This window comes from Felis catus, chromosome B4 (assembly GCF_018350175.1).
Source record: "Felis catus isolate Fca126 chromosome B4, F.catus_Fca126_mat1.0, whole genome shotgun sequence".
NCBI lineage: Eukaryota > Metazoa > Chordata > Mammalia > Carnivora > Felidae > Felis > Felis catus.
In genome coordinates this window covers 34,845,876-34,860,743 of record NC_058374.1, presented here as the reverse complement: position 1 = coordinate 34,860,743, position 14,868 = coordinate 34,845,876, and the positions used below count along the sequence as shown (strand labels likewise).

At 38.0% G+C, this 14,868-nt stretch overlaps 1 protein-coding gene and 1 pseudogene across 13 annotated transcripts in view; one reads left to right on the top strand and one right to left on the bottom strand.

Moving 5' to 3' along the window:
• BCL2L13 (BCL2 like 13) overlaps positions 1-14,868 on the top strand; it is a 92,361-nt gene that overhangs the window by 28,857 nt on the left and 48,636 nt on the right. For 4 of the 13 annotated variants that reach the window (XM_045061132.1, XM_045061131.1, XM_045061135.1 and 1 more), the window contains 3 exons: positions 5,631-5,720; positions 10,428-10,584; positions 14,695-14,788. In XM_045061132.1, coding sequence (XP_044917067.1) covers positions 5,631-5,720; positions 10,428-10,584; positions 14,695-14,788 — 341 coding nt within the window. Of the gene's footprint in view, positions 1-5,630; positions 5,721-10,427; positions 10,585-12,717; positions 12,780-14,694; positions 14,789-14,868 lie in introns of those variants that run through there. The other 9 variants (XM_045061138.1, XM_045061140.1, XM_045061142.1 and 6 more) reach the window with 5 other exon arrangements.
• On the bottom strand, positions 358-527 carry LOC123386502 (annotated as a pseudogene).

Here is a 14,868-nt window from a genome sequence, read left to right as displayed (position 1 = left end):
TCATTATTTCAGGAGATGTGTACTCTTTTATTCTTTTCTCCGCTTTTCTATCAGGAACAGATATTTGATCCTGAAACCAGACTTTGAGTGGGTGCGTGGTGAAGTTTCCCTGCATTCTTCTCTTTCAAATCTGTCCTCTCTCAAATCTGTTTCCCAGTGTGCAGGATACCTGGGGGTATGGAAACACTAGAGCCTGAAAACTACCATTGTGATTGGCTATTTTGTACTTTTATTTTTTTTAAACATTCATAATTGAAGTATTTTCATTTTGTATACAATGAGTCAGCATGAAGGTAGGTATCTTGGATATCTACAGTTAAGGTAGGTCTCTTGGATGACCCATTGAAGGAAGTTCACTTAATCCAACTTAATGAAGCCTATATCCTTTCATACTGATGGAAGCACTGGGGCATATAATTGAGGCCATATTTCTGGATCAGACCACATGGGTTTGAGCAGATGTGGCAAGAATAAGAACCTTAGCCAAATTTCCTTGGATGGCTCCAGTAGAGCCGCTGGTGACCCATCTTGCTCTCTCAGATGCAACGAGGCAAAAGTTTATTTTGTGTTTCTAAAAATCTGTCTAGTATGGTATCATTTGGGGTATTTGTTTTTGCTATTGAGTAAATAATTGAACCATGTTCTCAATATATTTAGCAGATGTTTTTAATTTGATTATATGAGTTTTTAAGAGCAGTATTTGTCAAGACTAATTGCCTGAATGCTTTTGAAGAAAAGATCATGGCATGCCTGGCTGGCTCAGTTGGTAGAGCATGCGACTCTTGATCTCGGGGTTTTAAGTTCCAGCCCCACGTTGGATATGGAGATTACTTTAAAAAAAAAAAAAAAGATCTTGTGTGCATAGCTGGCTTAGTTAAGCATCCAACTCTTGATTTCGGCTCAGGTCATGATCTCACTGTTTGTGGAATCAGGCTCTGCATTGGGCTCTGCACTGACAGCATGGAGCCTGCTCGGGAGTCTCTTTCTCTGCCCTGCCCCCAGCATGCAAGCACTCTCTCTCTCAAAGAAATAAACCAAAAAAAAAAAAAAAAAAAAAAAGAAAGAAAAAGAAAAAAAATCTTTATTTTAAATCTTTTTTTTTAAGTTTTTTTAAAATTTATTTTGAGATAGAATGTGTGAGTGGAGGGTGGGGGAGAGAGAGAGAGACAGAGAGAGAGAGAGAGAGAGAGAATGAATGAGAATCCCAAGCAGGCTCTGCACTGTCAGCACAGAGTCCAATGTGGGGCTCAGACTCATGAACCGTGAAATCATGACCTGAACTGAAGTCAGATGCTTAACCAATGGAGCCACTCAGATACTGCCCCACACCCCCAAAAAAGTATTTAAAAAGAAAATCATGAGCCTTTACCCTGAACCCACCAGATGTTCCATGATGGGGCTTAATAATCTTTTTTTTTTTACATTTATTTATTTTTGAGAGACAGAGTGAAACAGAGTGTGAGCAAGGGAGGGGCAGAGAAAGAAGGAGATACAGAATCTGAAGCAGCCTCCAGGCTGAGCAAGTGGTCAGCACAGAGCCTGACATGGGGCTCAAACCCACGAGCCGTGAGATCATGACCTGAGCCGAAGTCAGAGGCCCAACCGACTGAGCCACCCAGGTGCCCTGAGAATCTGTATTTTTAATATATTCACTCAGTAATTTTAATGTGTGTCCAGTTTGGGGGCCCACAGATTTAGAAAGTATTTTGCTCTGCCCATACAACTCTTCTAAACTTGTTGACCTGATACTCATTTTGAAAGCCCTGAGTGTATTTCAGGGCTGGAATATGATGATTGCTGACTCACTTGACTCTTCATTTGACACTGAAGTGGGTGGGATTTGGTGTGCTAAAGTCTGTTTATCTTTGAAATATTTTTCTCTGGGTTTGTAGTGGAGGATTTATACTGCATTGCTGCTACTGCATAGCTCTATGCTTTTGAAAGTCTGGGTTGGGGGGGGTTGATTAAATGAAAATCACTGAATCTGTCTGTGTCATTGGTTAGCTAAATAAATAGCCTTTTGTGTCCTGATGGCAGTAGACTTTTTCTGGTTTAGGTTTTCCACATGACTTATTATCAAGTATGACAACTTGTCGTGTGTAATCAGCATCACATTAGTCTCATGAGAATAGACACTCCTTTAATCAGCTGCTTTTCTTTAATCTGGCATGTGAGGCATATGGTAACCAAGACATTATTGTCTTTTACTTTGTGGCATGGTGGTAGTATTGGTGGTGGTGTGATTGGGTATGTGGGTGTGTGTATGTTTTAGGTATGTAGATTTTCCAAAAGGAAGCAGATGGCAGATAAAACATTCATGTATTCCTTATTTTTCACTGTACATAAAAAATTATCATGTTTTAGAATTCAGTAATAATTTTACTTGTCAGATGTACGTTCTTAAAGATTTTTATTTTTAAGTAATCTCTGCACCCATTGTGGGGCTTGAACTCACAACCCTGAGATCAAGAGTCACATGCTCCATGGACTGAGCCAGCCAGGTACCCCCAAAAGAGCTACTTGCTAATGTTGTTTTTATATGATTTATTTTAGGGTGAATCTTTTCAATTTCTCTAAGTCCCATATTTATATAATGAGGAAGATGGATTAGATGGCCTTTATTTTACAGATCCTTTCAAATCTAAAATTAAATAATTCAGGCATTGACTAAACCTCTTCATAAACATGGAGATAATAGTTGAGGTCTTATTGTTTTTTTTAAGTTTATTTACTTATTTTGAGAGAGAGAGCAAGCGAGCATGTGCACAAGTAGGGGAGGGGCAGAGAAAGGGAGAGAGAATCCCAAGCTGGCTCCAAGCTATCAGCGAGGAGTGCATTGTAGGGCTCAAGCCCATGAACTGTGAGATCATGACTTGAGCTGAAATCAAGAGTCAGACGCTCAACTGACAGCTACCTAGGCACCCCAAGGTCTTATTCTTTCCATTCCTCTTTCATAATGTTGTCTTATCATAATTCTATCACCATAAATAAATGGCTCTGTACTCTTACTGTCTTACATAAAATGACTTTCAAAACATGTTTTTAATGTTTATTTATTTTTGAGAGAGAGAGTGTGAGTCGGGGAGGGGTGGGGGGTGAGGGGGACACAGAATCCAAAGCAAGCTCTAGGCTCTGAGCTGTCAGCACAGAGCCTAGTGAAGGGGGAGGGGGAGCCTTGAACTCACAAACTGTGAGATCATGACTTGAGCCGAAGTTGGTTGCTTAACTGACTGAGCTACCCAGGCAACCCAAAACGACTTCTCATTTCATGTCTCTTTTGTCATTTGAGCTGGCCTTAAAATATACTGATAACTTTTTAAATTCCTGTAATTTACTGATTTGTTTTTAAGTTTTTACTTATTTATTTTGAAAGAGCAGGGGAGGGGCAGAGAGAGGGAGAAGGAGAGAATCCCCATGCGGGGCTCGATCTCACAACTGTGAGATCATGACCTGAGCTGAAAGCAAGAGTCGGACACTTAGCCAACTGAGCCACCCAGTCACCCCTAAATTTCTGTAATTTAAAAATAACTTTAATTTTTGTTTAATTTTGTTTTTCTTTTTTTTTTTTAATAAAGATTATTTATTTTGAGGCAGAGAGCAAGATCAGGGGAGGGGCAGAGAGAGAGAGGGAGAGAGGGAATCCCAAGCAGGCTCCAAACTGTCAGCACAGAGCCCTACGTGGGGCCTGATCTCATGAACCGTGAGACTATGACCTGAGCCGAAATCAGGGGTTGGATGCTTAACCAACTGAGTCACCTATGTGCCACTTTGTTTTATTTTTTCGTAAGCGTCTTCTCTTGCCAACAATGTTGTCATTTATACACATGAGCCACCCAGGTGCCCCTATTATAACTTTTATTAAATGTTGAGAGCTTGCTGAGCACCAGACATTTTGCACACAGCATTTTTAAAAAAAGTTTTATTTAGGGGTGCCTGGGTGGCTCAGTCAGTTGGGCATCTGATTTCGGCTCAGGTCATGATCTTGCGGTCTCTGGGTTCAAGCCCCACACAGGCTCTGAGCTGTCAGCACAGAGCCTGCTTCAGATTCTGTCTGTCTCTCTGTCTCTGCCCCTCCCCCTGCTCATGCTCTCTTTCTCAAAAATAAACATTAAAAAGAAATTTTAAAAAAACAAAGCTTATTTATATTTAGAGAGCCCACATAAGCAGGGGAGGGGCAGAGAGAGAAGCCCAAGCACTGACTCTGTCAGTGCAAAGCCCAACTTAGGTCTTGATCCCATGAACTGTGAGCTCATGACCTGAGCCGGGATCAAGAGTCGGACGCTGAACCAACTGAGCCACCCAGGTGCCCTTTATTTGAGTACTTTTTAGTCCTTGCTTGACAAATCTACAACTAAGGGAGTATCTCAAATAGTTTGTAATGTGGTCAGAATGGTAATAAACTATAAACTCATTGAACAGTATAAGAAAATGTGTACTTAAGTGTTAAACTATGTGGCACAGACGAAACTATATAAATGTGCAAATGTCAGCGATGCAGTAGTAATCATTGGACAAGATGTTGTAGAGAAGTACAGAGGCTTAAATTGGTCCTTGACAGAATTTGAGTAATCCGGAAGAAGGAAGGCAGTCTGGGTTAGGTAGAAATGTAGCACGTTATGTCCTTTTTGTTAGTTAAGAAATTGGCAGTTGAGTTCATACTGAGTAGGAGCAGGAATAAATTTTTTTTTAAATGTTTATTTATTTTGAGAGAGAGAGAGAGAGAGAGAGCGAGCGAGCTGGGGAGGGAAAGAGAGAGGGAGAGAAAGAATCCCAAGCAGGCTGTGTTATCAGTGCAGGTAATAAATGGCAAATCCATCTTTCTAAAACTTGTCATTGGTAGAAAATAGTGATAGAAACAATTGAAAATGTCCTGGAAATATATCTATAATATATTCTGAATGGGAGGTGTGGGGTGTCATATTTGGATTCAGTGCTTTAGACAAAATGATAAGGCTCTGCTCCAAATACCCGAGAAATTAGTAAATTGTAAAGCATCTGGTGTAATTTTCTCCTTCAGAGCTCTTCCCCTTTGTCTCCATTCTGTGTCACAGACCAAGACCTTCTTTTCCTCTTACTGCATGATAATACCTTGTAGGCAGTACTTTTGGTATATTCATAGTTAAGTTGGAGGCTGTATTCTCTTTGGAAGATAATGGGCCTTCTTTTGGGCTGTAGTTTGCATGAAGATGTGAAGATAAAGGACCACAAATATCAATGTTAGAAGGCATTTATCACTTATTTAGACAACTTTTTGGGTTTCCTTTTGTATTATTATGTCAAAAAGGTTTCTGAGATATTTCCTTCCTAGCTTCCCAACCAGAAGATGAGGAGGACACAGCCCAGATTAATGATTTTATATTCATACTGACCTGAGTTCAATTAACAGCTCCTCCATCATGGGTGGTCTAACCTACCCAAGCCTCAATTTCCTCATCTTTAAATTTAAATATCTTCTAGACCAGTAGCCTTGATAACGACCTTTGATTTGTATTTTCTAAGTTAAATAGTTAAAATACTACCCATATTCTAATGGCTTTCTCTCTCCCTCTCTCTCTCTCTCTCTCTCTCTCTCTTTCTCTCTCTCTCTCTCTCTCTCTCTCTCTCTCTCTCTCTCTCTCTCTCTCTCGTAGCTTCACAATCTCTGGATCAAGAAGTTTTATTAAAAATTAAAACTGAAATTGAAGAAGAGCTAGAATCCCTGGACAAGGAAATTTCTGAAGGTCTGTTTATTCTTATTTTCCTAGTTAATTAGTAGACTCAGTTTGGTGTGGTTGATTTACTGTTGGTTTGATATTTTACAGTAGAACATTCTAAACAGTACAGAATTGCATTGGAATAGAATTATAAGGGTGAAACTAGAAGGTATCCTTTTTCTTTCCTGGAGGATAGGTTTATAAATGTTTCCAAACCATACCTGACAGCCTTTTCTGTTGTTAACTAATAGAGTAAACAGTCATTTAATGTAGTTTGATTTGTATTTGGTATTTTTATAGTTAATAACAACATTAAAGGGGAAAATGTAAGTAAGTTGCTTCTATGTTTGCATGTATGTATGCTATAGATAGTTGTAATAGTAATATGCATATAATTTTGTAGCCACATATCTTGTACTTAATATTATACCATAAACTTTAAAAAAAATAGTTATTCTGGTTACCTGGCTGGCTTGGTAGAGCATTTGACTCTTTTTTTTTCTTAAGTTTTTTTTTAAGTTTTTAAATTTATTTTTGACAGTGAGAGCCAGTGTGAGCTGGGGAGGGGCAGAGAGAGAGGGAGACACAGAATCTGAAGCAGGCTCCAGGTTTGAGCTGTCAGCACAGAGCCCAATGCGGGGCTTGAACTCACGAACCATGAGATCATGACCTGGGCCAAAGTTGGACGCTTAACCAACTGAACCACCCAGGTGCCCCTAGAGCATTTGACTCTTGATCTCAGGGTTGTGAGTTCAAGCCCCATGTTGGGTGTAGAGCTTACTTAAAAAAAAAAAAAAAAAAAAATAGGGGTGCCTGGGTGGCTCAGTCAGTTGAGCATCTGACTTCAGCTCAGGTCATGATCTCACAGTCTGTGAGTTTGAGCCCTGCGTCAGGCTCTGTGCTGACAGCTCAGAGCCTGAAGCCTGCTTCGGATTCTGTGTCTCCCTCTCTTTCTGCCCCTCCCTTGCTCATGCTCTGTCTCTCTCTGTCTCAAAAATAAATAAAAACATTGAAAAAATAATAATAATAAAATAAAATACTTAAAAAACCAGTTATTCTACTAACTGCATGAAATTCCATACATTGAATGAATATTTAGCTAATCATTTCCTTATAATTGAGGGAACATTTGGGTTTTTTCTTAATTTGCTTTCCATAATTAATTGCATTGAACATCTTGCCCAATGATTTTTTGGTACAGTTTTATATTAAGTTTACCCATATATTTAAATGTTAAAATTAGTAAATTGTAAAGATCTGGTCCAATTTTCTCTTTCAGAGCTCTTCCCCTCTGTCTCCATTCTGTACCACAGACTAAGACCTTCTTTTCCTTTTACTGCATGATAATAGCTTGTAGGCAGTACTTTTGGTATGGGTATATTTAAATGTACCCATGTAAAATGTACAGTTCAGGAGTGCCTGGCTGGCTCAGTCGGTGGAGTGTGCAATTCTTGATCTTGGAGTTGTGAGTTCGAACCCCATGTCAGATATAAAGATTACTTAAAAGTAAAATCTTTAAAAAATAAAATAAGATGGGGACACCTGGGTGGCTCAGTTTGTTGAGTGTCTGACTTCAGCTCAGGTCACAATCTCACGGTTTGTGAGTTCAAGCCCCATGTCGGGCTCAGTGCTGACAGCGTGGAGCTTGGAGCCTGCTTCGGATTCTGTGTCTCCCGCTCTCTCTGCCCCTCACCTGCTTGCTCTCTGTCTCTCTCTCCTTCAAAAATAAACATTAAAGAAAATTATTTTTTTACTCTTAAAAAAAATGTACAGTTCAGTGGGTTTTAATATATTAATAGAATTATATAATCATTACCACAATCAAAATAGAACATTTTTCACATCCCAAAAAGAAACACTGTACCTATTAATGGTCACTTCCCATTTCTGCTCTCACCAGTCCTTGCCCTCATCCCTGCCCATGGCAAGCACTGATTTGCTTTCTGTCTCTATATTTGTTTGCCTATTATGGATATACACATAAATGGAATCATACACTATGTAGTCTTTTGTGGCTGGCTTCTTTCACTTAGCATAGTGTTTTCAAGGCTTATCCATGTGGTAGCATGTAACAGTACTTCATTCCACTTTACAGTGTGTGAATATACCACATTTTGTTTATCCATTCATCAGTTGATGGACATTTAGGTTGTTTCTACTTTTATATATTATGTATAATGCTGCTGTGAGTATTCTTGGACAAGTTTTTATGTGGATGTATATTGCCCAGTAATTTTTAACAAGAAAAATTATTATAAATCATGTTTATAAATTGGTTCCCTGTTAGTTGAAAGATAAATTCATGAACTAGTTCTCTGTTAGAGAAAGAATATGAATAGAAATTCAAATATTCCAGAAACTTTTTTTTTTAATTTTTAAAGTTTATTTATTTTGAGAGAGAAAGAGCACAAGCAGGGTAGGGGTGAAGAGAGGAGAAAGGAGAGAGAGGAGAGAGAGAATCCCAAGCAGGCCCAGTGCTGTCAGCACAGCCCGATACGGAGCTTGAATCCAGGAGCCACAAGACCAGGACCTAAGCCAAAAAGATAGACGCTTAACCAACTGAGCCACTCAGGCACCCCCAAATATTCCAGAAACTTAATTTTAGTCTTTTTATTTTCCTTTACCAACATTTTTGAATGGTTAAAGTTCCAAAACAATGTTAAGCCTTTGTCCACTTCTGGTAACAAGTGCTTATGCATGGTAAAATAGGCAGAAGGCAGAAAGGAAGAAAACAACAAAGTTACATGCATTCACTTACCAAAGCCCCATATTATCCTAGACCAATTATTAAAATGGATGATCTCAGTTTGCTCACACACCAGAATTATTGGGAACTTTGCAGCCATTTACATCTTCCATGAAGGCAAGTACTTTATAAAGAAGTATGTAGTTTAGTAAAATTTGCCGCCTTCTGGGTGCAAGCCTTAGATTAATGCAGTGAATACATTATGGAGGTTATTAGTAACTTTTGGGAATGGGTGCTAGCTGCTTGCTTTCCTGGGATTTTCTGCTCTGTATCCCATTTGTACCTTGGAGCAACAATAATTCTGCTTGTTCTTCCTCTAGTTATTAGAGTATGGCAGTATAACATGGAAACCAATGAGAAGCTAGTAGTTTGAGCTGAGGAGAGAGAAGCTGTGATTGCTTCTTTTATGTGCAACTCGTGTACTTGTATCACTTGCATAGTTTTAAAATTTATCCACATGCAGGAATATTGAGTTTGAAAGTTCATTTTAACAAGGAAATGAAGGCCGCCTGGTGGTTCAGCGGAGCCTGCTTAAGATTTTCTCTCTCTTTTTCTCTCTTCCTCTGCCCCTCTCTTGCTCGCGTGCACGTGCTTTTTCTCTCAAAAAAAAAAAAAAAACAAACAAAACAAAACCAAAAAAACCCAAAAGGGAATGAAAGTTCTAGAATTGTTGAATCACTGTATTGTATACCTGAAACTAATATAACTCTGTATGTTAACTCTACTGGAATTAAAATAAAAAACTTTGAAAAAAAGGAATGAGGAGCACCAGGTAGTATAGTAGGTTAAGCTTTCGATTTCAGCTCAAGGCATGATCTCATGGTTCATGAGTTTGAGCCCCAGATTGGGCTCTCTCCTGTCAGTGCAGAGCCTGCTTTGGACCCTCTGTCTCCCCCACTCTCTCTCTACCTCCCTTGTGCTCTTGCTCTCTCTCAAAAATAAATAAACATTAAAAATAATAATAAAAAATTAAAAAAGGGATGAAAGTAATTGACTCATCCTGTAAGGTAGAATAAGCTGATTAGAGTCTGATTTAAGAAGTGCCACATTTTGGGGCGCCTGGGTAGTTCAGTTGGCTGGGTGACTGACTTTTCAGCTCAGGTCATGATGTCATGGTTTGTGAGTTGGAGCCCCACATTGGCCTCTGGAGCCCCACACCAGGGGCTTGAGATTCTCTATCTCCTTCTCTCTTTGCCCACCACCCCCATCCCCATGTGCCCTCTCTCTCTCAAAATAAATAAACTTAAAAAAAAAATAGGTGCCACATTTATAAAGGTAAAAACAAAATCTTAAAACCAACATATAAGGTGAGGGGCACCTGGGTGGCTCAGTCGGGTAAGCATCTGACTTCAGCTCAGGTCATGATCTCACAGCTTGTGAGTTTGAGCCCCACATCAGGCTCTATGCTCATAGCTCAGAGCCTGGAGCCTCCTTCGGTTTCTGTGTCTCTCTCTCTCTCTCTCTCTCTCTCTCTCTCTCTCTGCCCCTTCCCCACTCATGCTCTGTCTCCCTCTGTCTCTCAAAAATAAAGAAACATTAAAAAAAAAAAACATACAAAATGGGATGATAGAGCTAGGAGTTGCCTTCCATTTATCATTCTTACTTGAAATTGGTATGTAGTAACATACTAAATTGGCTTGTGTATTTTAGCATGTCAGTTTAGTCTTTTTTTCCTCCTAAAACTAAGATTTTCCATAAAAATCTTTCCTTAAAAATTTTTTTTAAATGTTTATTTATCTTGAGAGAGAGCATGAGCGAGCGAGCAAGCAAGCAGAGAAGGGGGAGAGAGGGAGAGAGAAAATCCCAAGCAGGCTCTGTGCTGTCAGCGCAGAGCCTGACTCAGGACTTGATGTTACGAATGTGAGATCATGACCTGAGCTGAGATCAAGAGTTGGATGTTTAACTGACTGAGCCACCCAGTTACCCCCCTGTAGCACAACTTTTGATATTATGTATTAAAATTGATTTTTCTTTTACCCTGTCTTCAGCCTTTACCAGCACAGGCTTTGACCGTCATACTTCTCCCGTGTTCAGCCCTGCTAACCCAGAAAGCTCAGTGGAAGACTGCTTGGCTCATCTTGGAGAAAAAGTATTGCAGGAACTGAAAGAGCCTCTACAAAAGGCATTGCAGATGCTCCTCAGCCAGTGAGTTACCCTTGCTGAGGGGGAAGGTGGTTTTCTAAGTAGTCTCTGGATCTCTCAGGCAGCACTGGATTGGTTAAGGCTTTGTTTTAAATGAACAGTGTCCCTTCTTCTACTTTTCTTCACTTTTTCTTTCTTTTGCTTTCCTAAAGCATCTCTGTGTTTTGAGTGACAACTTTTACATCAAAGTGGTAATTTAACTGTTCCAGCATGGAACAGTTGATTGATCATTTGTGTTTCCTTGTTGACCTGTCAGGTTTCAACAAATGCTTTAACTGCTTTGTAAATATAAATATAAGCTATTTCACTTGTCCTGACCACTTTTTACTACCATTCTGTCTAGAGGCCAACATAAATGTAAGGGTTAGGTCTTCATGCATTATAATATGGGGTTAGCATCATATCAGTATTTTAGGTATCCCAAATGTGGCTAAACTTTGGGCTTGTCCATGGAACTACTGCCACGTTTTTATAGTGGGAACTTCTCTACGATGGTTTTGATCATTAAAGCTAAAGGCAAGAAGCTCCTAGTGAAAGTATATTAAAATAGAACCAAGTCATTTATTGTAAATCTCAAAATTTCTTTTCCTCTGATTCTTGCTGAGAATCATTAAGGAATTGGTATGAATTAGAAAAAATTTGTTTTAGTGAAGAATGATATCTAAAACAGGATGAAGACTGGTTTCTTCACTAAAAGGGTCAAAATTCAGATGCTAAATTACTGTTGTAAGGTAATTCCTTATTTTCACGTAGGCAAACTTTGTGTGTTACTGTTTATTAGAAGGAAGCACTTTGCATTTAAGGAAAATTCAGTTTGTTTCTGCATATTCTGGTGACATGAGCAAATGTAAAAATCCAAATTACGTGTAGGACACTGAAATGAAAATCATGTTTGGATTTTCTTAATTTTATATAAATGTGAAGAGAAGATTATGGGTGTCAGAAAATAGATAGGAAATTTGGATGGACAGCAGTAGCTTTTAGAGTGTTCTGTGGAGCCTTTAGGGGCTCCGAGAAGGTAAGGGATGGGGTGAGTGGGTGGAACTTGTTAGGCCTTCTCCTGCTTCTTAAACCAGAATAGCTATCTTTTCATGTATTTTATATATCAAGGGTTAATGTAAGATTTGAAGAAACCTACTGTTTTGCCAAAAACAAAACAATTTTTAGAAGCTATTGGGATGTGGAGTAAAATAACTGAGTAGTAGAAGGGAAAACATTGTATTTCTAGCTTGGATATAAACTATTAGTGGCTTTAAGAAAACCATTTCTTTCTATGTCTAAATTTCCCCACCTATTAATTTCAACTTTACTGGGATATTATAAACACTCTGAAGAACAGTGTTATATAGGTAAAGTATTTTTTTTTTTTTGGCATCCTTTTCATAATCTAGAGGAAATACTGATATCTTCTCACTGCAAAGTAGATTATATTTTAAAATACACATTTAGGTGAATACTTGGTGATTTTTTTCGCCCAAACCCTGAATACTGAAATAATTATTTGTTTGTTTTAAGATTTTATTTTTAAGTAATCTCTACACCCAATGTGGGGCTCTAACTCACAACCCTGAGATAAAGAGTTACACGTTCCACTGATTGAGCCAGCCAGGCGCCCTTGACATAATTATTTTTTAAATCGGTACCTCTGGTACCAATCAGAGTCTGGCTTCTTTATGAATAAATTTTTTTCAGTAATTTACTCTTGAAAGTTGTTAAGCTCTGTTACTAATACCTTAAAAATAGCTAATTGATGATGGACTAGAAGTATTAAACAGGTTGGTGAGAATAATATTTAAGGTGGAAAATACCACCTACTCCAAACAGTTTTGTTCAAGTAGGAAGTTAATCCAGAATGCTTCGTAGAGTCAAGCACCAGCATTTTGAAAAGGTTTCCTCCTGCCCCTTTTTCTTCTTTGCTCTGTTCAAATAGCTCATCAGATAGGGCTGATTTTTCAGCTACTTGCTTTTCTATGTATTAAATTTTCTTTGAATATTTTAATCTGCTGGATCTTTTATGTGCATATATGTGTGTACATATAATGATTCAAATCATGTTTCATTCTGAAGGATGCTAAAGTACTCTAGCCTGATAGACAAACTACCAATAAGGACTACTGTGACCCACAGCAGCCTCAAACAGCTCAGGAAAGGAAGTGAAGGGACTGATATACACAAGTAAAGCTTCAGGGAGAATATAGGTAGGTAGACTATCAAGTTCAAGTTTTATAACTATCAAGTATCAAGTTCAAGTTTTATAACTACCTGGTATTTAGTGTAGGGCTTCTAAGAAATTCTAAGCGTACTTTAATGGTAATGTAATATCAGGAAGGTAGTACATAACATCTTATTAAAGAGGTCACCCATGCATCTTACCTCCTTGCAGCATCACTGTAGTATTAATTTGATATTGACCTGTATAAAAGAATGATACCTGTGTCATCAGAACTATTTTCTGAAGTATGTAGACCAGCACTGTACAATAGATACAATGCAAATCACATATATGTAATTTAAAGTTTTCTAGCAACCATATTAAAAATTGAGATTTTTAATATATTTTATTTAACCCAATATATTCAAAATATTAGTTTTAACATGTACTCAATATAAAAATATTAATGAGCTATTTTACATTCTTTTTTCCTTACTAAGTCTTAGAAATCTAGTGTGCATATTGCATTTTCAATACATCAGTAGCTACATTTCAAATTAAAAAAAATTTTTTTTTACATTTATTTATTTTTGAGAGACAGAGAGAGACAGAGCACAAGTGGGGGTGGGGCAGAGAGAGAGAGAGAGGGAGACACAGAACCCAAAGCAGGCTCCAGGCTCTGAGCTGTCAGCACAGAGCCCTATGTGGGACTCTAAACCACAAACCGTGAGATCATGACCTGAGCTGAAGTCAGACACTTAACCAACTGAGCCACCCAGGTGCCCCAGTCACTAGCCACATTTCAAATGGTCATTAGCTGTATGTAGTGTCTAGACATTATTGTGTCATGTGTCACAATCCTAATTAAAATACGAATAGTGTGGCCTTTGGACCCAGAGCTAGCTGGGTGTGAATTCCTACATTGCTGCTTGCCAGCTGTGTGGATTAGGGATAGTCTCTTCGCTTTTCTGAGCTTCAATTTCCTAATGTGTAAAATGATAATAGGTAATATAAAATATAAACATATAAAAATATAAAACTGAACAGTAGGCTGCCAATAAGTGGTAGCTATCATCAATATTAAATATTCTTAGGCTGAAGAGATCACAGACCAGATTCAGAGTAGAAATGCCTTTGGAATGGATTTCAAAATCCTATAAAAAGCAAGATTCCTCTCCTTTTTTTACATATATGTTAATACTTTGCCCACAAAAGTTGGGGAGGTAAATTTTATTAAATCTAATATTCAAGCTATTGATGCTTTCATATGCTACTTGGTACCAAGTATTTTTTGTTGTTGTTAATTTGTACATGAAACCAACCATGTCTTACACATAGTGCCTAAAACCCTCAATAAATTAGTGAGTGTTGTCATCCTTCAGTGATTTGAGATTTTGGTATGACTAGAACTTACATGGAAATAATCAGAAAGGCTTATCTCTGCCCTCCAGGATTTTATGTCATAAGACTCCAAGTTAAAAATAGAGCTCCATTTACTGCCCTAGTTTATTCCAACTCCTTATATCCTCAATTGGAGAAGTCTTTCAGTGACATGTGTCTTTAATTTTTAAGTGTTTTAAATTTTTTGCCTTTTAAAAAAGTTAAATTTGTGCTTTTAATTTTATTAATGAGATCATTTTATTACTATTTGATCTTATTTTAATAACCCAAGTGTTTGTTTATCTGCAACATGGAAATCCTGTTGGATAAGTTTCAATTATTTTAAAAGTGTGATTGTTTATCTTGCTGTGTTGTTAACTGCTTTCCCAAGCTGGTAGCGTACCTCTCAGCCTATAGGGAGTGATTGAAGAGAAATGCATACCAAATGTTAAAAGCCACATCTCATACAAAACAATATGTAGAATATATTCTTGGGTACTTTAGCAAAAAGTTCAACAGCAGAATAGTGATTGTATATTTATTCATCTGGAAATTTAGAATTTTCCTTCTTTGTGACCCAGACTTTTAAAAAAAAATCTCTACAGGCCAGTGACATATCAGGCATATCGGGAATGTACACTGGAGACCACAGTTCATGCCAGCGGCTGGAATAAGGTATTAACCAAATTATCTTTTCTCTTACAAAATTTTAGTGTGTTGATAAAGTGCAGGAGAAATTGCTAACGTCATAGAAG